Source organism: Megascapheus bottae, chromosome 5 (genome assembly GCF_031878675.1).
Source record: "Megascapheus bottae isolate mThoBot1 chromosome 5, mThoBot2.hap1, whole genome shotgun sequence".
Classification (NCBI taxonomy): domain Eukaryota; kingdom Metazoa; phylum Chordata; class Mammalia; order Rodentia; family Geomyidae; genus Megascapheus; species Megascapheus bottae.
This window is the reverse complement of record NC_143513.1, coordinates 76,657,449-76,681,715: the sequence shown is the minus strand read 5'-3', so window position 1 is coordinate 76,681,715 and position 24,267 is coordinate 76,657,449. Positions and strand designations below refer to the sequence as shown.

General features: G+C 42.8%; 1 protein-coding gene across 1 annotated transcript in view; it reads right to left on the bottom strand.

Moving 5' to 3' along the window:
• The window catches only part of Tmem178b (transmembrane protein 178B), a 367,696-nt gene that overhangs the window by 23,212 nt on the left and 320,217 nt on the right, over positions 1-24,267 (bottom strand). Inside the window, exon 3 of the mRNA XM_090333420.1 lies at positions 7,884-8,021. Coding sequence (XP_090189546.1) covers positions 7,884-8,021 — 138 coding nt within the window. The remainder of the gene's footprint in view (positions 1-7,883; positions 8,022-24,267) is intronic.

Below are 24,267 nucleotides of genomic sequence, written 5' to 3'. Positions count from 1 at the left end.
CAGGTAAGAGGGTACATGGACATGGACTCTTCATTGGCCAGATTTGAGTTTGCAGGGTCAAGGCTGATCATGGCTCACTTCTGAAACCCACATTTCTCCCAGGGCTGACCCCATTGATGATGAGTATGTAACCCCCCACCTTTTTTTTGCCAGTCCTTGGGCTTGAGGTCTGGGCCTGGGTACTATCCTTGAGCTTTCTCAAGGCTTCTGCTCTACCACTTGAACCATAGCATCACTTCTGGCTTTTTTCTGTGTATGTGGTACCAAGGAATCAAACCCAGGGCTTCGTACATGGTAGGTGAACACTTACCATTAGGCAACACTCCCACTCCAGGTGTAACCCTTTTCTGTCTGTTCCAGTATAAAGTGAAGACAGAGCGCCATTGCCAGAGTTGCTGGAGTTATCTGCCCTTCTCTTGACTAGATGTTAGTAAACTTGGATAGTATTCCCTACTTCTCCTGGCAATGGTAGTGAGGCTTGAACCTAGGGCCTTGAATTTTCATTCATCATTTTTCTTCTGCTTTTTTGCTTATAGCTGGTACTCTATCATTTGAGCCATACCTCTACTTCTGAGTTTTTGCTGGTTAATTGGAATAAGAATCATATGGATTGATATGCCTTGGGTACGCTCTAAACCTCGATTCTCAGATCTCAGCCTCCTGAGTTCAAGTAGCTAAGATTGTAGGTGTGAGCCACCAGTGTCTGCCTCCAATGACTTTTACTGTCATGAGTTACCTGCCAAGGATTTGTTTTGAATATAATTAGCAAATGCTAATCAATATTCAAATGTGCAGCTTCCAAGGGACAAGGCATGTTCCAGGGTATAAAATGCTTGGTAAATCTCTGTTTAAGATTTTGAAAGATGAAAAGGCTAAGGAAGAGTCATGATGTTCTAGCAAAGTCTTACATTAATCGATAAAAACAGATAAGCAAGATAAATGGATGGCCTTTATGCCAGAACCACCCTTTCTTGGATACAAAAGACTTTATTTGAAGTGCACATATTTCTGATAAGCTTTGTATCTTAGTAAGTCATTGGCTTATTAAGTTTATTCTCCGTTTCCCAAATTATCTAATTTACATGGTTCTGAGTGCTATGTTTCCCTCCATGACCCCTGAGTCACGAAGTCATGATCTGGAGGTATGAAATGAAAGGTTAAATAGAAACCCAGTCATGTTTCTAAGTAGGGTGCCAAGAAATGAGGGGGGCGGTGGAAATGCTAAGTATGAGGTCACAAAGACAACAGTTTCAGAGAAGATAGAGAAGGTGAGCTAGAGGGAGGTGGAAAAAGAGGAGGCTCGAGGACAAGCGAGAAGTAGAACAGGAAGAAGCAGTGTGCATGAGCAGTGGTAGGGAGAGGTGGGCAAGAGCACAGCCTGCGCTTCTTTAGGGCTTTGTTTTCATTCCTCCTGACTGGATGGGAAGGTAGAGAAGGTCCTACCCATCACAGATAATAAAACCTTTACTGCTGTCCTCTTCCCATTACAATGCATGCCCTTAGCTCTGGCTGCCATCTCTTCTGTATTTCCTTTAGTACCTTCAGGAGGGAGGGAAGAGAAGAAGGGAGAGATTACAAAGGACATGGAGGGATGCTGTGAGAACCCTAGATCTAGAGAAGCACAAAACTGGAGCCATGAAAGTGTGAGAAGTGTATGGTCCAGGGAGATACAATCTTCAGCTCTTCAAGGAGGAGAAGGAAGAGGAGGTAGAGGAGAAGGAGGAGGAAGGGGCGGAGGGTGGCTCAGCGGGCACAGGGACCTTCAACACAAGATGCTGAGATCAGAAACAGCGGGGTGGATTGCAACAATCTTGGTTTCAGAAACCAGGCCTTGGCCTCCATTCTTCCAGCTACTATCCAGGTGATCTAGATCAGCTATATGACACAACTACTGTCACCTAAAATGCCAGGAGATCTAACTGGATGGTGTCTAAAATCCTTTCCATTTGTAATATTCCATGAGTCCAGTAAAATCAGAAGCTCCTCTATGAAGTCTGTGTACAATTCATACTTCCAGAAGAAATGAGACATTTTATAACAGAAGCAGATGAACCCTGGGTCTATTCAAATAAAGACAGAAAGTGGAAACAAAATCCCAAGGAAAGGACACCTGATTAGAACAGGGATGGAAGATGGCACAGGATGTTTTCTTGAAGAATTGCTGCTCTATCAAGACAGCACCAAGATGCCCGCTATTTGTTGCACATAATTTACTGGTGTAATAAGTACTTTTCAAGAAGGCAGATCCTATTCCCAACACAGGAGATACCATAGTATCACTAAGGCAGGCAAAGTTCTGAAGCTCATGGAGTTCACATCTTGGTGTGAGGAGAGAGACAATGATCAAATCCTGGCTGTAAAAAATACTTCAGACACCTCAAGTTTCCAGATCTTGGTTTCTAATACCATCCTCCAATAACAATAATAAAAAGAAACAAAGATTCTCAAGAAGAGGCTGATTATAGGGCTAGGACTATGCAAGACAAATTAGAGCAAACAAATAAGAAGCAATGAAAGAAAAAAAATACATATTCACAGGGCCATGTCAAAGGACTGAAATCAAAAGCTGGAACCACAACAAAATAAAGTAGCATTAGATTATAACCCCAAGTGTAAAAATAAATACCCATGAACCTACACTGATACAAATAAGCAAATGACTGACTAGTTTAATAAATAGAGACATATCTCCCAAGAGGAAGAATTCTAAATAGTCTATATGCATATACCACCCTCAAAGGAATTTTCTCCATCCCAGTACTCTATCTTAGCTCTCCAGTTATCATAAAGAGCCATAGATAGGGGCTGTTTTCTAAAAAGTATGGTATGGAAATGGTGGTGGTGGGCAATTTCATAGGAGAATCGCAATGAGCTCTACTTTCACCATGCATTAAGGACACCATCCATCATCAAAAATGATACTGAAATGATGTCATATATGTGGCACTATCTCTGCAGTCTTTTCCCCAAAATTCATAACCCAGAATAATCATGAGAAAAATATCAGACAAATCTCAACAGAGAGGCATCCTACAATACACTTCAACCAGCTGTCTATACCTGCCAAAGTCAAAGTCATGGAAAACAAGGAAAGTCTGAGAAACTACTACAGCCAAGAGGAGCCTAAGATGATATGAGAATTAAAGGCAGCATGACATCCTGAATAGGACCCAAGAACAGAAAAGTAATTTCAAGTAACACTAAAGGAATCTGAATAATTAAGTGTGGATTTCCAGTCATCATAAAGTACCAGTATTTATGAATTATAACAACTGTGCCATTATCAGTGTAAACATGTTAATAAAAAGGAGACTGGTCAAGGGAGGTCACCATGTATATGTGTGTATGTGCATGTGCGTGCATGTGTGTGTGTGTGTGTGTGTGTGTGCGCGCGTGCGCGCGCGTGTATGAACAAACCTTTGAGTAGGACTCTAAGTCTCAGGAAGGAAACATCCAACAAGTGCAGAAGGAAAGCACTATGAACAAAGGTGTCAGCTGGCTCCAGATCCCTGAAGTCACGCTTTGTGTGTTCTGGGATAGAGAGGCCACCAGTGTGAGCTAAGTGATGTGGGTACAGGGTTGTGTACAAGGGACAACAGTTAGGCAAGGTCAGCTAGATTATGGATGGATTCTGAGGGAGTAAGGAATTGGGGTTTTGAGTTCATCTAGAACCAATGGATCATTAATAGTAAATGAGTCGTATTTGACTGGCAGTTAAAAAATTAGGTTAACTGCTCTGTTAGCCCAAATGGAGACAGACCAGTCAGATAGGAGGACCCAGTATGAGTCTTGACAAGAGATGGTGGAGCCATAACGCCCAGTTGGTATAAGAGAGACTTAGATGGCTTCCAGTGAGGGTGAGAGGATTGTGGGAGGAGTCTGGGAAGGGTGGGGCATGGACTGGGAGCTAAGCTTCATTTCATAGACACCTGCTCACAAGGTGAGCTCTGGGAGGGAAACACAGATGACCAAGCAGTCCATGCTCCCTGGTCAGGCAATCTGTGCCTGTGTCATCCTGTTCCTGAGCTTCAGAACACCATTGATGACTCATCAGGACAACTGCTGGCATCCAAAGGCTGTTTTACCCATCTGAGCTAGAATCTCCCTGGAGCTACTGCCAAAAGGGAAGCCGGATCCCACCCACCTCCCATCCTCTCCTAGCCAGACAACATTGCCCTGCTTAATTAATTGCCTCCTCTGGGTTGGGCGTCAATTAAGCAATTGGTTGTGTTATTTCACAGCACAGGGTGCAAGATGCCCTCTCCTTAACTCAGAAATAGTTACATCTGGAACAGAAAAGTCCCCAGTGCAGGCTGAGTCACAGGGAAGGAGAACTGATGCAGCAAAGAAAAAGAATTGGTGCGTGAAGAGGGTGCGAATAGAGTATTTTTGTGTTTATTTTGGCCCCAGACAGCTTTACCTAAAGTCACATGCAATTCCAACGTTGGAATCACAACACTAAACATATCTTTCTCATTCTTGTCACCCCTTCTTTTCTTACCCGCTCACTGCCTCCAGGCTAGTCAGCCCTGGATGCTGTTGGTCCCCCTCTGTTCAATTTTACCTGCAACTGAACTAAACCCTTTGGCTGTGTGTTTGCGATCAGTTACAAATCTAGAGGAAAGCTAAGGCTGTGCCCACATTTGTAAAAATATCTACATGGTTTGGGTGAGTGATGGTTTAACTGTCTCTATCGGGTGGCCGACACTTCAAGTGCTTCAAAAGAGCCACCACTGGAGATTCAGCTCCAGAGATCAGGGGCTGGCGAGGTTCTGAGAAGTATGGATGCTGACATGTCTCTCTGACACAGGGTTCTGCAAGTCAGGGTGTATTGGCACAGCACAGTCTCTCTTGCTGCACAAGGCTTAGAGAAGTAGTCCTTAAAGATCAAGGTTAAAAAAAGCAAGTGCAAAGCCTTGGACAATGAGTCACTTCTAGTTTGGTACAGCCTCTCAGTATAGCTGTTACCGCTTAGCATGCAGTCTGTGTATCTTCCTTGTTCTACAGAATAATATCCACTTCCTAACTAAACCATGCTCCTGGATCCACACATAGAAGCTGCCCTAGGCTTCCGGGCTCCTTGGACTAGGTCAGAGGATTCTAGGTTAAGGAGGCAAGACTCCCTCCCATCCTCTAGATTTTTCTTCACCTTCCAGAAAAGACCACCATTCAAAAGCTCAGCAGCTAGCAGCTTTGGTCATCAGTCCTTTCTTTTGGTCCATGACCTGTCAGTACCTCTAATATAGGAGGATATCATTTCCTACTCAGCCTTTTGGGGGTTATCATTTTATCTAGGGACACAGATGGCAAAGCTTCAGGGCAGAAGGGAACCAACCCTACATGACTTGTGGATGAGAAAGATTCGCTCCAGTCTAGGTGATGCCCCAGTTAATGAGAAATAGCCCTTGGCGTAGCAGCTTTCTCAAAGCCTGTCATCACACCCATACTTTATCAGAAAGTATGGTTATGTGATTTAGAAAATGTAATGAATTCCAAGAAAAGAAACTCTACCTGGGCCTTTAGGAATCAGGGCTTAGGCCCTCCTGGTAATATCTGAGGCCTGTTAGCTCTGAATTCTTTCTTTGCTATGTAATACATGAAGTCTTGGACAATGGATTTGTCTCTTATATCATAAAATATTAGAGCTGGGAAGAGCTCTAAAGCTCCTCTCTTGACGCTACAGGTGAGGAACATTCTGGAAGACCTTCTTGGTGTGCACAGAGCCTGGCATCAGTGTCCGTGAAAGTTCCATGGAGATCTCTAGTATGCAGTAGCTAGGGACTACAACCTGAATAAGAGAAGAAGGCTCCTACGCTGCCATCTGCAAGGAGTGGCCTCCGTTTATAATCTAGTCCAGGTGTTGCCCAGAGCCCAAGGTTTCTGGCTGGTATCTCAGCACTGGAAGAGTTCCAGGCACCTTTCTTGCCCTCATTGACTGCCCCTCAGCCTTTTGGGAGGCTCTCAGGTGAGTAGGCGGGAGATGATCCAGTGAGATTCACTGAGTGATGATTCAGTGAGCTCTTGGCCTCACTAGTCTCTCTCCACTCTGGTCTCTTTTGTTGTCTGGCCTACAGTGTGTGATCTGACCAGATTTTACAAAACCAGCCAATCATTTTCTGTTTGTGTGTTTGCAAGCTGACTAAAGCAGTCCAGAAGGAAATTTTTGAAGAGTTGAAAGGTCCCAGGCTTAGCTCCCTGGCAGGAGCTGAGTCTGTGTGTGTCTGAGGAGAGGAGACAGTAGAGAACACACCTAGGACTTGAAACACCAGGAAAGAGGTGGAGATGAAAGCCAGCCAGCCCCCAGGGCTCACTGAATTCCTGCTCTGCCTGAGGCCTGTTTGCTCAGCTTTCCTCAGATTCCTGGGAGACCTTTCTAGAGCCGCAGGAAAGCCCTGTTTTAGTGGAGCGTGCTTTGTGTATAGAAAAGAGCCTCAGTGCTACGTCTCACTACAAACAGAACGACCTCACTTTTAACTTTTTGCATTCCAGAACCCAAGTAGAACTTAGATTGAGAAAAGACAACAAAAGGGACTGCACTCGTAAAATACAGTGTGGGAATCATGAACTAGTTTGATTCCTTGTTTCACTGAAGGGGGCAGAGGCCCAGAGAAAGTAAGCAAGGCTTTTTTGTGCTTTTCTCATAGCAGACCTGGAGAGCACCCAGCTCACTATCACAGGGTCACCATGTTCCTGTCTCTCTCCCAGGCTCTACCACAAGCACAGGTGTGGGGACCCCGGGGAAGCAGCTCTGTCAAGGGGTGTCCTGATTCTGATGACAAAGAGTTGAGGCCTACATGACAGCTCCTTGGAAAGCCCTTGCTCATCTTAGGCACAGAAGAGTGCAATTCAAGGAAAAGAGCAAGCTTTTGGGTCCCGTTGAACAATGTTCTCTGGGACCCAACAATCTTTCTGTGCAGTGAGAGAGACAAATTCTGGTTTCCCTCAAATTAACCTTTAGAATATGAACGTCATGTCCTCATTCCTCTGCTCAGAAACTCTGGCTGACCACAAAGGGAAACTGAGCTGGATATTCGCACGGTGCCTGAAGCTACTCAACATTTTGATCTTCCTGTGGACTGTCTCTTGCTTCAGATTCCCTCTGTCCTAGGTACCACGTCTCCAGTCCCCTGGCCCTTCTACCGAGCTCCATACAACTCATCCTTCTGTCTTCTCTGAGCAGTCTAAAACTTCAGCTCTGGACCAAGACTCCAGCCAGGAGTCTAGCTGTTAAAAGAAGGGGAAGGCACAAGCAGATAGTGGGTGAACTTTTACTTTATGTGATGCCATATTATCACAGAGCTGTGCAGTTCTCTTTACCTAAAATCCCTGGTAAAAGACACTGGATTGGCTCAATGGCCACGACAGTGACTGCTGTGTTAGGTAAGGGAGCCTCACAGAGGAGGGAGGGTTGAGCCTTGTCCCCTATCATTGCTTTATTTTGAGTGGCAGAGGAGCAGGACATGTAGGAGGGAGGGTAGGGCCCAAAAGTGAACAAAGGCCTTTGGAGAGGCCTTTCTTTCCTTCCACAGCAAATCATGGGGCTCAGGTGTATCACAGGCCCAAGTAGATCCTGGGCTCACACATCCTCTGGATTCCCCTCTGCCAAAACCCAAATGTCAAAGCTCTCTCTTCCACACAGGGCAGTCAGACCCCCGGGCCCCTCAAGGGTGAGGACCATGTCTTATTTTTTTTTCGGTGGTCATGAACAGCGGATGTACCAGCATGTAGGAATTGGGAGAGCACCTGATGAGCCAGTGAATGAGTGAATGAGAAAAGCCCTGGTCAGGTCATGGCTCCTCCGTCACACCCCTTGCCATTCTCCCTCAACTCCGGGAACCAGGTTCTTTCTTGTCCCCCACACCCTGTCAGGCTAGCAGCCTTACCTCCCATGAGGAAGAGAAGCCCCGCCACATACTGCATAAGGCCTCGGTCCCAGCAGCAGCCAAGCACTCCAATGATCCAGCCGAAGAGGATAATGGCCACCGCCATACCCATGAAGCCCGCCGTCATCCTGCGCAGGTCTGTGCGGAAAGCAAGGGGACAGCAGTCAGTATCAGAGTCTGGGATTCAGGACAGAGAGGGTGGATACTGCTGAGACAGCACAGCAACCTTCCCTTTGCAGAAAGGCTCCCACAACAGAATGCCCTTTGCAGAGGAGAGAGTCGCTGATGACCACCATTGCTTGCATACCTCATTCGTGCCAGGCAAATGCCGCTCTTCCCATGTCTCTATTTTGACCTTCAGAGATGGAGTTGCCTTCCTGCCTATCTACAAAAAGGAGCAACTTGCTAAAATGCAAACAGCTCATAAGTTGTAGCACAAGGACCTGAACCCAGAGAAATGTGGCGAATGGCAGTATTAGTTATCCTCCCAGAAAGACAAGAACCATGGAGGTATACTGAGGGAGTTGAAAAAGATCTCAGTAGCGTGGCTGCTCCATCCTCCTCTCTTCAACCTGGCTCTCCAAGTGTAGGCTTACCCACGTGTGGGGCTACAGGGCCAGCCCCCCTTCCTGCCCTCACCTCAGCCCCTCTCTTGCCCTTGACTCCAGTTCTCCACCCTTTGGTCAATTCTGTGTTCAGAGTCAGGACCTTTCTTGCTCCACTCCTTGTGACTTGTCAGAAAAAGCCAGAAATGGCTCAAGGAGGAAGAGAATGTCTGGAATTAGTTGTATTTTTAGCAGAAAGGGGAGGGCTGGACTCTCTCAAGTCTCTGTAGGCTACCTAGTATCTTTCTTGGCTTAGACTTTTCCCCTAGCCCCTGGTGTCTGGTGGTGGCTAGAGCTGCAAAACTGTGACCACACACACACACACACACACACACACACACACACACACACACACACACACACACTTCAGCATGCCATCTTCCAGACATAAACTTCTGTCTTCCCACCCTTCTCCCCATGAATTGATCATCTTAATGAACATCCTTTCCCAGCCCCCATGAGACAAGCGGTACCTTCCACCTGTCCTGTCTCCACCTGCAGCTGTCTCTTGCTCTCTCCCACATCTGGGCTTAGCCACCAGACTCAGCCTTCCAACAGCCCTCCAAACAGGAGCAAAGCCATTTGTCCAGCCCTGATTCCCAATGGAGACGTTCATCTCTCAAAGAGGGAGGAAGAGGAAGTGTGAGAGTACGCCAAACAACCAAGCCACCTCCTGGTACCCCAGCACTATCATCTCTCCCCAGACACTTTGTAGTCTTTAGACCTCACCAGGGGGCATCTTCTCCATTCTTCTCTCACACCCCAGCCAGGGCAACCATGCAGAACAAATAAAAGAAACTTAGCCCAGTTTGGCTTGAGATTCTTCTGGAGAAGAGAATTGATCTCCTTGTCCTGACACAGAAAAAAATAGACACTGACAGTCCTAGCTGGGGAATAGAAAAGGGCAGGCATGGAAAGCAAACCATGGTTGGCTCTCCCCTCTAAGGAGGCAGGAGCTGGAGAAGAAACCAGACAGAACCCTAGTCCTCAGAGGCGGAGACCCTCAGAGGACAGCTGAGCACATTTTATAGGTCTGCCCAGCTCTTTGCCTTCCCCTGCCAGCCTGGCAAGCCTGCCCCTGCCAGGTAGAAGTAACACTTGCATTGTCACTTCTGTGAATTGCCAAGGATGCCTCATTATCACACAGCACTGTGCTGATTGCTCACACTGCTAAATGAGTCAGATGAAGCGTTGTGGAAAGTGTGGTTTGAATACAATATGAACATGTGAGCCAAACTTTCTGCACAACCAGCCACTGCCAGCTTGAAATAAGGGAAGGAAGGAGAGGAAGATCCTGGCCTGTGGGGATAGCCATACTTTTTACTAAAATGCCCAGGACTGTCTGGTCTTTTCCATCTCCCCAAATGTCCTTAGTGTTGTGTTTTCTGATTCGAGTTCCTTCCTTTTTCACCACAGAGACTCTTCAAGAGGGCTTGGGCTGCCTGCTGTGGGGAGGGGAATGGGAAGCTCCCCATTGGCCAAATAGGCCATCTGGATTGATTCCCAGAAAGGGGATAATGTCTAATCGATGCTTCTTTACTCCCCACTCTTTTCAAGGGCAAGGAAAGATGAGAAGGGGGAGAATCCAACTGGCTGTCATTGCAAAGAAGGTTCAATTCATCAAACTTCCTCTAAACCCTAAAACTTCCCTTCAGGAGGTTTTAACCCCTCAAGAGGAGGTCCCAAAGTTGGCAATTCACCTTTGGGCCTTTCCTTTTTGGGTGCAGAGGTCCTCAGTCTCAGGTGACCTTGCTCACTGGAAGGCCTGTACTGACTCCAACAACTCTGCTTGCATGAATGGGTCATGAATGGAGGGGGAAAAGACAGAAGGGCAAACAAAAGGGAAATGCAAAAATCAGAAAAGGGAAAAGGTGGTAGATATTGGAGGAAAAGACTGTTTTACCTCAAAGAAAACAGTGGCAGTAGGAAGAGAGAAGAGAGAGCAGAATGAAGAGAGTAATTGCTCTTCTAAAAATTCTGGGCAGACACCAGTCATCTAGGTCCCTGGTTAGGATGGAGCTGTCACCCTCTCTCTCCCTGGGGTTAAAATCACTTCTCTGAGACTTACTGGTCTTTCTTAACAGAAGTGGAAAGTGGTATTAAGTTGTTGGTGTGGAAACCAGGATGAAAATCAAAGTCTTTCCTGCCTGTGTGTTGTTACTGGCCAGGGAAGATTTTTATGTCACACCGAGTCCATTCCTGCCTATGCTGTGCATGAACTGAAGATTATTTTGTTCTTGAAAAGTAACTGAAGTTACTTAGGCAAACTAAAACAACCCATAAGAGAGGAAAGCCTATTTTCCTATTTTGCAGATGAGAAAACAAGATCCCAGAGATGTTAAATAATGTATTGACAATCTCCAAACCAATGAACTGCAAGAAGAGTTAACAAGTGCACTATTGAGTTTATAGAGGAAATGAAGAATGGAATTGAAGACCTACTGTGTGATAATGATGGATTGAGTTAACAGTATCTAGCATTTCTTCTTCCAAAATCAGGCCAGAACTACACTTAAAAGATTTTTCTAAGACAGATGTCCACAACTTTGGAAAAATAGGAAAGATGCTGATCACAAGCAGACTGGAAGCCGTGGAATGGATACCCTGATAGTGTGATGAACAGAGTGTTAGAGCTAAGTCTACAGCCAGTATCAGGAAGCTGAAAGCCAACCGGCAGAATCTCCCGAAGTCCATGGACAGGCACATATAGGTTTCCCTAGATCTCTTAAGCAGTGTGGAAGGGGCTCTCTTCTCACCCAAAGAACACGCAACAGAGCTCTTGGGAATGTCTCAAGCTAGGTGAGGACTGGCCAGCACAGATGAGAGTGGTGTACTAAAGATCCCTGTCATGCTTTGATAAGGATGTAAAGCCTAACCACTGAGACACAGACCTCTTCTCCTTGATTCCCACAAGCTGTCTGCTGGGTCTTCACCACCACCACCACCACCACCACCACCCACACTCTGAAGTCTGACTGGATTTTCTTGCTCTATGAAGCAATACCTTAATGAACCCCCAAGTTGGCTTGAAGTTCCCTCACAGATTCAGTGCTCTCAGGCAGCTCTTTCATACCCAACTTTAAAAATAGAAGCCAGCAACCAAGTATCTTCAGATATCTAAGCAAATTCTACCATTGTATGGACCACAATTTGAGGGACCTGTAACTGGGAAGAGCTAAACATTAATTTAAAATTATTAACATCTCCAGACAGAAAGAGCCAAAAGATATTGACTCCATGAAATAAAAATAGAACTCTATTACAAACAACCAGCTGGAGAACAAAAACAATATCATGAAATAAAATTTAAAAAATCAACATTTATGAAATTTATATTATAAATTCAATTCTAATTACTGTATGAATGGCCTATTGTGCTCCAAAAAAATGAAATAAAAGACTGGAGGAAGCTTACAAGATGTATTCTGTAAAATAGAAGAAATTGGAGAGAGAGAAGAAGACTCAAAAGATTCCACCAGGTAACATATTCACTCACCAAACTTGGCCATCGAGGATCTGTGGAATATTAGCATATTGTGTCATGTGTTACTTTTTTTTTTTTTGCCAGTCCTGGGCTTGAGCTCAGGGCCTGAGCACTGTCCTTGGACTTTCTCAAGGCTAGAGCTCTACCACTTGAGCCTCAGCACCATTTCCAGCTTTTTTCTATATATGTGGTACCAAGGAATCGAACCCGGGTCTTCGTGCACGCTACGCAAGCACTTTAACCACTAGGCTAAACTCCCAGCCCCATGCGTGTGTGTGTGTGTGTGTGTGTGTGTGTGTGTGTGTGTGTGTGTGTGTTACTTTTTGTTTGCATTTGTGTTCATTCTACCTATCCTCTAGTTGTGGAGAGGTCACATACATGATTCTTACCTTATGGACTTATGGTATCCAGTCCATCTTTCTTCTTCAGGAGTGATTTTCAGGTGATTTTTAGATTCCTTACTATGCACACAGCTGTGTTTCATACTCAGGAATTTACATAGCTTGTATTTCCTTCACTATTGCTTTCTGACTTTTTAGAAAATGAAAAGAGAGAAGAAACTCTAACTCACCTAACTCTGTGGCCTTGAAAAAATATTACATAAATATTAAAAATATTACATTGGCCTAAAAATACTCCCTTCGGAAAGAACCTTGAATAATAAATTTGACTCTGCAGGCAAAGCCAGGATGAAAAATCTTCTCCTGAACTGGGTTGCATTTTAATCTATTATCTATATTCCATGATGTTAACATTTAACATTCTAATTTTTAAAAGGAGAAAGATACATCTGAGATGCTTTTGAATTTAGTTTGGTGTGGTGGGAAGAAGTGGACAGAGAAAGTCTGTTCATGAGGAAGATGGAGGAAAAGTAAGAAGAACCATTAAATAGAGACAGGAAAAGCAGCTGTCCCCCATGGGGGTGGGGAATGGTGTTGTTAAAGTGGATATACCTATTGACATGTAAATACAAAGGTATTTCTTGCAACTCTATGTAGGAAACCAGGATATCTGCATTTAAATAAACACTGCTTAGAGAAGGAAAATATATATTAGGTGCCGAGTGTCTTTCCATTTGCTCCTTATGCAGAGAAAATGATGTTGACTGGACTTTTTTTTCTCCTCAAAAAGATGACGAAGGTAGGTGGATGCTAGACCTTGCTTCCAGGTAAAGACTAGACCTAGAAAGCATGTTGTACTAATGGAGCCAGGAGTAAGAACTTAGAGTTCTGCTATGCAGGTGAAGACCACCAAAACCATGGTCCCAGGCTGGACTCAAGGAAATGTGAGTAAACCCCATTTGCTGGATGCTTTTGCTTCTACTTGACAGGGCACACAGCTGGCAGCCCTAGGAATTCACAAGTGATTCTAAGTCACAGGCACTGAAGGACAGAGTAAAGTAGTAAAAATTAAAATTCAAATGTTTTGCCCCCAAAGAGTCCATAATGAGACATAAGATTGACTTGTGACAGAGAAATTCAAAAGATGGGGAATATTCCAGAGACAGTCTCTGCATAGTCATTATCTTTGAAGTAAAAGGGGTTTTGATTCTGATGCAGAGATTTAACACATAGGCATGGAAGGACAGATTCTGGGAATTAGCTCCTGCTTACATTTTGGCTCTTCCACCCACTGGCCATGAGAATATGAGCACATTGGTTTATCTCTCTGGATTTCAGTTTTTGCCTCTGTGAGGAGAAGCTATGACAATATTTACTCCAAACTCATTAAGTGGATTAAAGAAGTTAATGTAAGTAACCCATGCTAGAGGTCTAAATGGGTAAATAAAAATGCATGCCATCTTGATGAAAACAGTTCTCCCTTTATTCTCCCCTGCCCTACTAACAGCCCTCATTTTTGCCATGCCATGCATGGACATAAAAAGCCCTGAGTAGCATGTTAGATTGTGTCTCTCATTAAGGACTGGTACCCAGAGGGAACAGTCTAGCTTGGTTCAACCTTGCACTGCTGTTTTTAAGGAATTAGTTTTATGTGACTAAAATAGTTCTTAGGCAGATGCAAAAGTAGATGTGAGGGGTTGATCCCTACAAAGACCTTCAGAATTGCCCCGGCCTCCCTATTTTACTCCAGGCCCCTCAGGCTTCAGGTACTCAAACTGCTGTAGCGCCCTCTCTCCTGTGCTCTTTGCCATCATGGCTGTCTGAGTTCTTTATCTACCAAGATTCTCTTTACCTCTAAAGATTTCCCCCACAAGGGGAAACTCTCTGGGTGGGTACCGAGATGCTTTAACATCTTACATCCAACTTGTGGCTCATCCTCTGAGCCTGGCTAAAATCTCTCTCAAATCTTATTTTGATTACTTGTTGTTTACCCTTCCCTCTCTCTCTCTCTCCCCTCCCACCTCCCCCCCCTTTCTTTCTCTGTTCAAAGTTGCATTTATGTCTGGTTCATTCTGGCTTCCTAGTCCCTAGCTCATGCCTGACATAGCATGTGCTCAACAAATATTTGCCAAATGAGATCACATCCAAACCTGTAGCAATGATCAAAACTGTGTGCCCATGGAATGCACAGGGAGAGAAGTGCTCCTTTACAAACCAATCTGCTTCTGTGACTCAACTGGCACTGTAGCTTGAAGCCAACTTTTTTCCCTTCTCTGATAAGACGCTAGCATTAACCGTTGCTTAACAGTTTAATACAGTTACTGTTGCATGCAAAGGAAACATCAGCATATATCTGGATTGCAGATGACAGAGCCATGAGGCTAATGAGCACATGTGAAGCCCCACAAATTCTGAATGCCATTGACCTTTCTGCACCAAGTCAGGAGATAGTGGAATGGGGTAGTTGCTGTAGAAACAAGAAGTGGTTTCTGGGTCAGAAGACAGACTTGAAGCTTCCTCCTCCTCAATCCCATCTCCAGATTAGAGAGCTGCCAGAAATAGGGATTATTATGTGATGCTACCATCTACAAATCACAGCCATTGTCTAAACAATGGAATTCAAATGACAAGATTTGTATTTGCCTGATAAAAGCTAGGTCAGCAGCTAGAACAAGTGCAGGGAGAGAAGAAGAGGATAAAAAAAACCAACAGCAGCGTTCTAACCCCAAAATAAATAAATAAATAAATGTATAAAATCAAAACAACACAACAATCACCCAAAGAATGGCCTCCTCTCCCTGGCTGGGCTATATCACCAGAAAAAAAAATAACCACAGTGCACAGAATGGAGTGACGGAAAGGAAAGCGCAACTTAGCCACCTAGGTGGCTGACACACCTGGGTGGAACCCATGCCATCTGCTCCTCCACCTGAGAGAAGTTCCTGTTTTCATCCCCTAGCCCACATGTCACTCACAGCTGTGGCTGCTTGGAAGAACATGACCCCAGAGAGTCATTACAAAGCAATCAGAAGATGGGAGCTTTGAAGCACACAGGCACCTCCTAATGCTGTAGGTATCTGGGCACCGGTTGATGGCAAAGAATGTGACAAGCCTAGAGACAGAGCCAACAGATAGGGATTAACCTTAACTGTCTATTCACCATGTGCAGGCATAGGATGGATATTCTGACTAGAACATGCCATTTCTTCCTCGGAATGTTTCTATAAAATATATGCTATTTACAACGATGTTCATTGCAGCACTATTTACCATTTACCATAGCAAAGATATGGAACCAACCCAGATGTCCCTCAGTTGATGAGTGGATCAACAAGATGTGGTATTTGTACACAATGGAATTCTATGCTGCTGCCAGAAAGCATGACATCGCCCCATTTGTTAGGAAATGGAAAGACTTAGAAAAAATCATATTAAGTGAAGTAAGCCAGACTCAAAGGAACATAGGCCCAAGAGTCTCCCTCATTTGTCATAATCAGTAGAAACCTTGGGCTCTCCTAGCAGAGATTCACAATAGAACAAAATCTAGAGACATTAGGCCAAATAGCACAACACTAAATGTAAGGAACTTCAGGGTCAGGAAACATAAGCCATATAATGAGTGATTGTTGTCCTTAATGTACTATGTTATCTCTCATCTCTTTTGCTATCCCTTGGTTATCTCATATTGTTACAATATTTCACCTTGTTATCTGATATATTTTAAATGTGCTTAATTGATTATTTGAAATTGGATAGGGAAGGGGGGAAATCAAGATGAGTGAGGGAAGGGGAGGAGGGAAATGGGGACCATGTCATGAGTAGGGTATCAATGTTTGTGAAGTTATGCACCTTCTATCTGGTGAATATAATGTAACCCTTCTATTAATTACAATAATAAAAGAAAAAAGATACATTGTCTCCCTATGCAGAAATGCTATCATGAAGCATTCTTTTACAACTAAAATATGCAATAAAAATTATAATTTAAAAAGTTAAAAAATATGCTATTTTATTTTTTTCACTTGGGACATTAAGAGAAGGGAACTTTATTTCTATTGTAAAGGTGATATACAGAGTGGTTACATAAATCAGTTAACAAGTACATTTCTTTTTGAACAATGTCACCTCATCTTATTTTCTCCCAGGTTTTTCCCTCCTGACCCCCACCCCTATGAGCTGTATACTTCATTTTCAATACAGTCTCTAGTGAGTATCACTGCTACATTAGTTTATCCTCTGTCCCACCATTTCTGTGCTTCCCCATACCCTCCTCAAAACAGATAAACTTATGTACAAGCAAACAGTACAGAAACCAAAAACAGAAACAAAGTGGAGGAGGCAAAAAGTGAAATAACAAAAAAAAAACCCTGGTTTAGATTTCTTGGGGTTCATTTCGATAAACATAATTTTATATGATCGTATGCACATAGCTATTTAGCCTTTGTGATCTACTCCTGAGAATATTGGGAGGGATTTCAGTTTGTCAAGTTATATAACCAGTAAGCATTCTGGGAAAGGGCATCACTCTTCTGATGATCCTTATACTTCTTGGTGCTTTTCAGAGTTCACACCATTTCAAACACACCGGTTCACACCATTTGATAGCTGAATAATATTCTGTCATCAAAATTACCCTGTTGAGGAATGTTGATGATATAAGAAGTACATGGCAGAATATGAAATGAAAAGCAACATACAAACTTTAATATCCTATTCGACCCATATACTATAGGCATACATATGTGTCCCCATGGCTGTGTATCCACGTGGGAGAAGTGATGAAGTACACCAAATGTTAACTGGGAAATTTTCTGGGTTGTGATTTATTTTTGGTTTGGTTTGTTCTTTTGTACAATGACAATGTGTTACTTTAAGAATCAAGTGTTGCGTTCTTTGGGAAATGTGAGCATTTTATATGTTTTTTAAACAATTCAAAGTACAATGAGACAACTTGCCCTAATGGGAACAAAGACAGAACATAGTGGTCTCAGGCATTCAGATTCTTCCTCAGAAGTACTGCTTTACAGAAGATCAGGTTTCCTCATCTGCAATTTTATTTGCCGTAGTTTTGAGGGGAACTTGGGTCTTTCTGGATTGTCAGGAATAGAAGATGGCAGCTGAGAGCCCCTCTAGCACGATGACAAGGAGAAGGATGTAGCAAGCGCATGTGCCCTTAGCCACGGCCAAGTGTGTATTTTCACAGTCTCCATCCAGTCAAGAGCCCCCTAGGACACCATGGGCAGAGGTGGGGCATCCACCCCTCTGTAGCACATGTCCACCCCTCCACCAATCAGACCTGGAGCACACCCTGCGGGAGGCATATATATATGTGAAACAATCCAAGTTCTGAACTCAGGTGACAAGCGCAGAATTTGAGTCCTGGTTTTGCACACATTGGTTGGAATACATTAGACAGTCCTGGGGCCTCAAAGCTGAGGATGATAACTGAGAAGCCCCCTCTGCTTCTGCAATCTACAGCTGTGTTGTCTAGTAGTATGGTAGCCCCTGGCTATGTGACTGTGTTGAGCCCTTGAAATGGTTATTGCACACTCAAATTGAGACTATACATGTGAAATACACACCAGATCTGAAGCTCTGCAAGTTGTCTTTGAAATGTCTGTTAACAATTATTTATATCTATTATCAGTTGACATGGTGATATTTGGACTTACTGAATGAAATCAAATATATGAGAATTAATTTTGCTCATGTCTTTGTAGGCCTCTTTAATGTGACTAACAGAACATTTTAACTTATATATGTGGTTTGCATGATGCTTCTGTGGATCTCATTATTCTAAAGAGAGGTGTAAGATCTTGTGCAGACTTACTCTAAGCTGAAATTTGTAGTGTAACCCAAACTTCAAAAGACTAAGAGGCTGGGACTGGGCCTAAGGAGAGACATTTTCACAGAAGAGAGTCAGGAAACTTTAGTTACTCTTCTCCTGGTTTGGGCTTACTCTTATCTACCTTAAGCTCAAATCCAGGAGAAAGCCCCTGAGAGAACCACTTAGAGAAGTTCAATAGGGCACACTTGAGTTTAGAAGGCCCTTCTGGGGCCTGAAAAGAAAAAAATGGAGCCAGAGCCCATAGGAGCTTCTGTGGCAGAAGGACTCAAATGGAGCTGTGTATCTGGAGCTTAGCTAGGGAAGCATTCCATGCTTTCTCCTTGATCCAAGCATATGAACCCAGTGAAAGCCAGCATGCCTCCACCTTAGAACTTTGTACACTGTGGTCTCAATAATGGGTAGCACCAAAAATGGGAGCTGAGGAGTGGAACCAGGTCACCTTGACAATGCTTAGCCCATATTAGGTGACTTTGACTTGTGGCATTGTCAGTTTCTACAAAACTTTCCCAAAGGAATGATAATATTTCCCTACAAGAAACAGAGACAAGATTTGGTCCTTGCATCAGCAATACAGAGATCAAGAATTTCAGACACATTTGAATGCTGGTCCTTTTACCTTCTCTCCTTTCTCCAAACCCTGTCCTGGGGAACCAGAAGTTGTGGAATATTCGGGAACAAATGACACAGTCAGAATAAAGAAACTGAGGAATAAAATCTCTTTTCTTACTAAAGGATTTCAGGGTCCAGGCCAAATGGGAAAAGAGAGAAGATTTAATGTAAATAGAAGACGAAGACTGAAATTCTAATATTGGGTCAGACTCAAATTTTGTTAGCTACAAACAAGAGCTTATTAATCCATAACAAGTTATTCAAAAACCTGTCGTATCTTCCATACATATCATCTAGGAATCAATAAGCAGACAGAATAAGTTGTAGTAAGGAAAAATAAAGTTGTAGAATATTTTTCATAAATTAGATACAGATAACCTTATACAAATCATACTTGAAACAAGAATGGCAGACACTGGTGATAAGAAAGATAGTGTTTTTATGTGCTAAGCACTTTCCACACATTATCACATTTGATCTAAACCTCAGCTTCAAATCAACTTGCTAGCAGTTCCCCTTTATGGATGATATAATGAACAAGTTGCCCGGAGTCCACAGCTTGGAAGCAATAGAATAAGGCAGAGCACTCTGGTTTAACTGGAAGGTTCTTGCTTTTAATCACTGAGTCATGGATCAAATAAGACCTGTGAAAGGCCTCTGTAAACTGTACAGTGCTGCTACAAATGCCAATAATCACCTAATGTTCACAACAAGGCTACAAGAGGAAAGAACAAGCGCAGAGAACCCAGTGGCTAATATCAGCATCAGCCAATATACTTAGCATCCCCGGGGTAGGCTGTTCTTTACAAACAACACAGGAAACACAACAGTAACTTCTTTTTATCTTTAACAACAAAAACTTGAAAATCTGCAATTCCTTTAAGTTCTGTTTTTCTATTTAGAAACAGGATACTGAACTGGCCTAAAAGAATGCATGCCTATCCCAGATGTAAGCAAAGATATTTTCCAAAGCTAGAGTGGTAAGTGTGTCAGGAAAAAGGATGTTTTAGACTAAGTGGAAAGAATCGTGGAAACCTGGAGGGTGTTCTCCAGAGAACTAGCGTGCCTGCAAATTCATCTACTAGTCCTGATATCTTAGGGATGTCACACAATTTCATGTGTCTGCTTTGTGAAATGCGACTAGCAATATCTGGAGGTCTAGGAGTAGATCAATTGATTCTGTTCCAATAGCTGTAATTGTCAACGCCAGTGGTATAGTGGTTAGCTTGACTTCCTCTCAAGAAAAAGAGCAAAATGTAAAAAATAAAGAGCATGTCATTAAAATACTAACATCACGGAGCCCTTTTCTAAGACTGCCTAATAATCATACATCAAATAGATAATAGGGTTCGTAGATAATAGATAATAGGTATCTCCCACAAAGCTGGGAGTGATCGGATGTGATATAGCCTTCTTGTCCTCTCTCAGAGACCACATTTTCTTTGCCCATTTGTGCTTCCTTTTGGTAGTAACCAGAATTTCTCCCTTTCTATTCCTTTCTTTGTGATTTTACTGACTTATTTTTGAAGGCTGTCTGGCTTAATTTTGAAGGCTAACTGCCAACTAACAATCTGAATGAATTATAGTTCATTCTAATAAAAATACTGCTCCCCCCAAATTTCTGTAGACAAAAAATGAAAGTCTGTAGTATACCCTTTGCTTAGAAAACTATTCTATCCATAGAATCTCCTACCAATATTCATTCATTTAATCAGTTCTTGATTATCAAGCAGGTATTATGTGTGAGAATGATAGCAGTGGGCAAAAACTTGTACCTTCCAGAGAGAGAGGAAAACCACACACATGGTCTTTGTGTCAAGTGGGGATAAATGCAATGGAGAGAAATAAAGTAGGTAAGTGGATGTGTAATGAGATGGAAGTAGAGATGCTGTTAGTTTATATAGATAGCTCAGAAAGTGGTGTAAACTGACAGCTGAGCAGACACATCAGAAGAGGAGGGAATTTCATATGAATAAATGGGGGGATGCATTCCAGGCAGAGGGAAGAGTAAGTATAGAGGCATTGATGCAAGATTCTACTTATCCTATTTGAAGAGCAGTATGGTCACTGCATGTCCTATGTGTTCCTGTGCAATGCTTTCAATTACAAGTTACTACATACACTGACTTAAAGCCAAATGACTGATCTTACTTGTTTGTTAAAAACAGTTGAATACTTGCAATAAACACCTAGATTCACCTTCAGGAATTTGAATAAACACATGTACCCATTTCCTACCCCAATCATTAGGAAGAAAAGACAGAGACTTGTTCCATATAACTGCCTCTAACGATGAATATATTTGGTCAACATTCCTGGGAACTTCATATGCCATGGTTGGAGTTAAGAGTTTATCCAGAGGGGCCCTGGTGAGCCACAGAAAGTTTCTAATCAGGGAAGAACTGGCAGGATGCTATTTACTCTAGAGAGACTGTTGTGGCTACACAGGCGGGAGGGGGAATCAGGAGGGAAGGAATCTAGAAAGAAGACAATTTTTTAGCATGGGAAAAAGATGCAGATGCTATGTGTAAGAGACTGGGCAAAATGAAGAGCACTAGAGCAGGGTCTCATCTCATCTCATCTCATCTCATCTCATCTCATGAGATATGAAAAGAGAAAGGAAAATGCAGTGAAAGTAACATTGTGAAAGCTTTTAAAGCTGGAATTGGGAGAAAGACTAAGACATTTCCAGCTGCTTCCTGTCACCTTCTGACTGAAGGCCTCTAGAATGTAATTCCATTGCATAGGACACTCAGGATACAGGCCATGAGGTCCTTGGACTCTTGTTTGCGGAGGTTTTGCACTGAGTGCATGCCTTTTTCCTTTTATCATTTATTAGCCACACAGCTCCTGCCACATACCTATTCTTTCTCCATTTCAATGGAAGTTCCCTGTGAAGGAATTATCACTTTGAACTGAGTGTCCATTTCAGCTCCCATCTTCCTGACCTTCTTTGAAATACTCATTTAGTGCTTTCTGAACCTGTGCCTCATAAAATGAAATTCTTTTTCAGTTTCCAAGTTTGAACTGCTCAACATAAAACTAGACATCAGTGACTGACTATGAAAAATCTGGAAGTAGGATGAACCATTGATGACTTCTAGATTTCTGGGTTGGTTGATGAGAAAAATGAGGACATATTACCAATATACAGAATAAAAGAGATGACATGGAATGTTGTTTTATTGTTTAGGAGAGGAACTGGAAAGGATGGAAAGATGAATCCTGGAAAGAAAAGAGAACACTGTCAAATCCAGTTAACTAAAGCCTGTTACACTCAAATCTGATTGGAGAGGCCCATTTGTAATAGTGCTGTATGGGCATGGGTGTGGGGAAGGATTAGATGCTGAGAGTTTGATTTGATGAGCATGTGGCTCAAGTATCTGCTTTCCCAGAGATACTACACTAAAATGAGAAGAAAGAGAGGCTAAGAATGGTATGTTGTATATGTGTTTATTTGAAAAAGGGAAAGGGGTAAATAAGATGATTTGGAGGGGGTGGGAGAAGGGAAAGGGGGACAAAAACATGAGAAAGGATATCAAGTTTCAAGAAGTAATGTACCCATACCTGATGAATGTAACTAACTGTAACCCTCCTATACATTATTCTTACAATAAAGTACAATTAAAAAATAGAATTTGGGAAACAATATTTAAGGGATGACAAGGAAGAGAAGAGTGAGAATGGACAGCTAAAAAGGGACGGGCAACGCCCAGTGTGAGAGGCATCGTGGGAGGAAGGGGAAAAAAAGTCTCATTCATGGCTAAGTGACTGAAGTCAAGTAAGATATAACTTTAACAAGGATTTGCGCCACTTATATTTTGTGCCAGGTGTCATGTTACCCTAGGCAGCTTACTAGATTTACAACTACAGGTTCCACATGCTCATTCCAAGGGTTCTTTTAGTAGAAATTGATTAATTTCATTGGGTTACTAGAATGAATGGGAGCCAAGGAACTGAAAATTGCTCTAAGTACTATGATTTCAAATAATATGACTGGAAAGAAGAGGAGGAGAATGGAAAGAGAGGAAGCACATCAAGGGAGGATAGACCTTTTCTTTCTCTAAGTATTTAAGGCTTGAGTCTATTTCTCTGCAGGAGGAAAAGCATTCGCAGAGAGAGTAAAGCTGATAATACAAAGTCTTATACTTTCACAAGCTCCCAATCTTATCCAGATCAGTAGAGAGGACCACATATATCTCATGGAAGCCCTTTCCTGTTTTATTTGATAATGTAAGCAGCAGCACTTGGTTAGGGATGAAAGAAACTGAGACCAGGGTCAGAATACCTTGGCTTGAGTTGGAGAGATTCTTCTTTCTAGCTGTAAAAACTTAACATCTCTGTAACTCAAGTGTCACAAGATAGTGGTGAGGATGGTATTTGTAGCTCGCACAAAGCCATGACTGTGTACATGCTCAGAAAATAAGATCTAGATACAGAGATGGGTTATACAATTATACCCACACCCTGTGGGAAGAGTTGGTTGTGAGAGGAACAAAAAGGAATGAAGCTTGGTAAGAGGGAAGGAGGGAGAGAGGAAATAAAAAAGAAAGAAAGAAGAAAAGTTCAGGTTCCCTGTCCCCTCTGCAACTTTTCTTTTGGACCCAACTTAGAATCACTTGTACTCTCACTAAGGGTGCTTTCATTCATTCAGTTGCTCATTTATTTGTTTACTTGTAAAGTTCCATGCCTCAGTCAGACATTATTCTAGGTATTGAAGATGGGGGGGGGTGGGGAAGACCCCACCACTTTCCTTTGTTTTTTCATATATATATATATATATATTTTATTGTAAACCACTTCCCTTTAAGAAGGTTGTGGCCTGGAGTTCATTTGCCCTGTTCTCCTACTCTTCTTCCCTGTCTTCTACAGTCATCCAATGCCTGGAAACCAAGGCTGCATTTTCTTTCTTGTTCTCTTGCAGTACCTATCATAGAGCAGAAGCTCTAATTCTCCACAGAAAGGAAGTAGATGCCTCCTCCATTCAGCAGGCACATGAATGAGTAGGAATATGTAATCTCCCAGATGATCCATTCACAAGGGAAAAAGGAGCTGACATCTCTTTGGCACTTGAGATGTGCCAGGCACTGTTGACAGTACATAGTACACAACTCACTTGGCGGTAGGAGAGGAGAAAACCTTTTCTAAGTTGTTTTGTTAAAAAGTGATGCCTAATGGCTGTGCTCTTATGTTTTCCAATGTGTGGCGTTTCTGTGGTTTGCTTTCTGTACTTGAAGTGTCTCACGTGATGAAACATTTTTTTCATGTTTCACACGTGGTAGTCAGTCACTTTTGAATTTTGTTGGTGATTTTTTTTCCCCTTGGTGGGTCTTTTGTTAATAAACACTTATGTGTTTCCTGTCTGGATCTACAAGAGACAAGCATTCTCAGCCCTTTGGCCCTGTGTGTGCCAGCCTCTCCCTGCCCTCTGTGTTGCCTTTGTTCTGTGGTTGGTTATTGAAGCCCTTTTCAGCAAGGTTCTCACTAATGAGGTCAA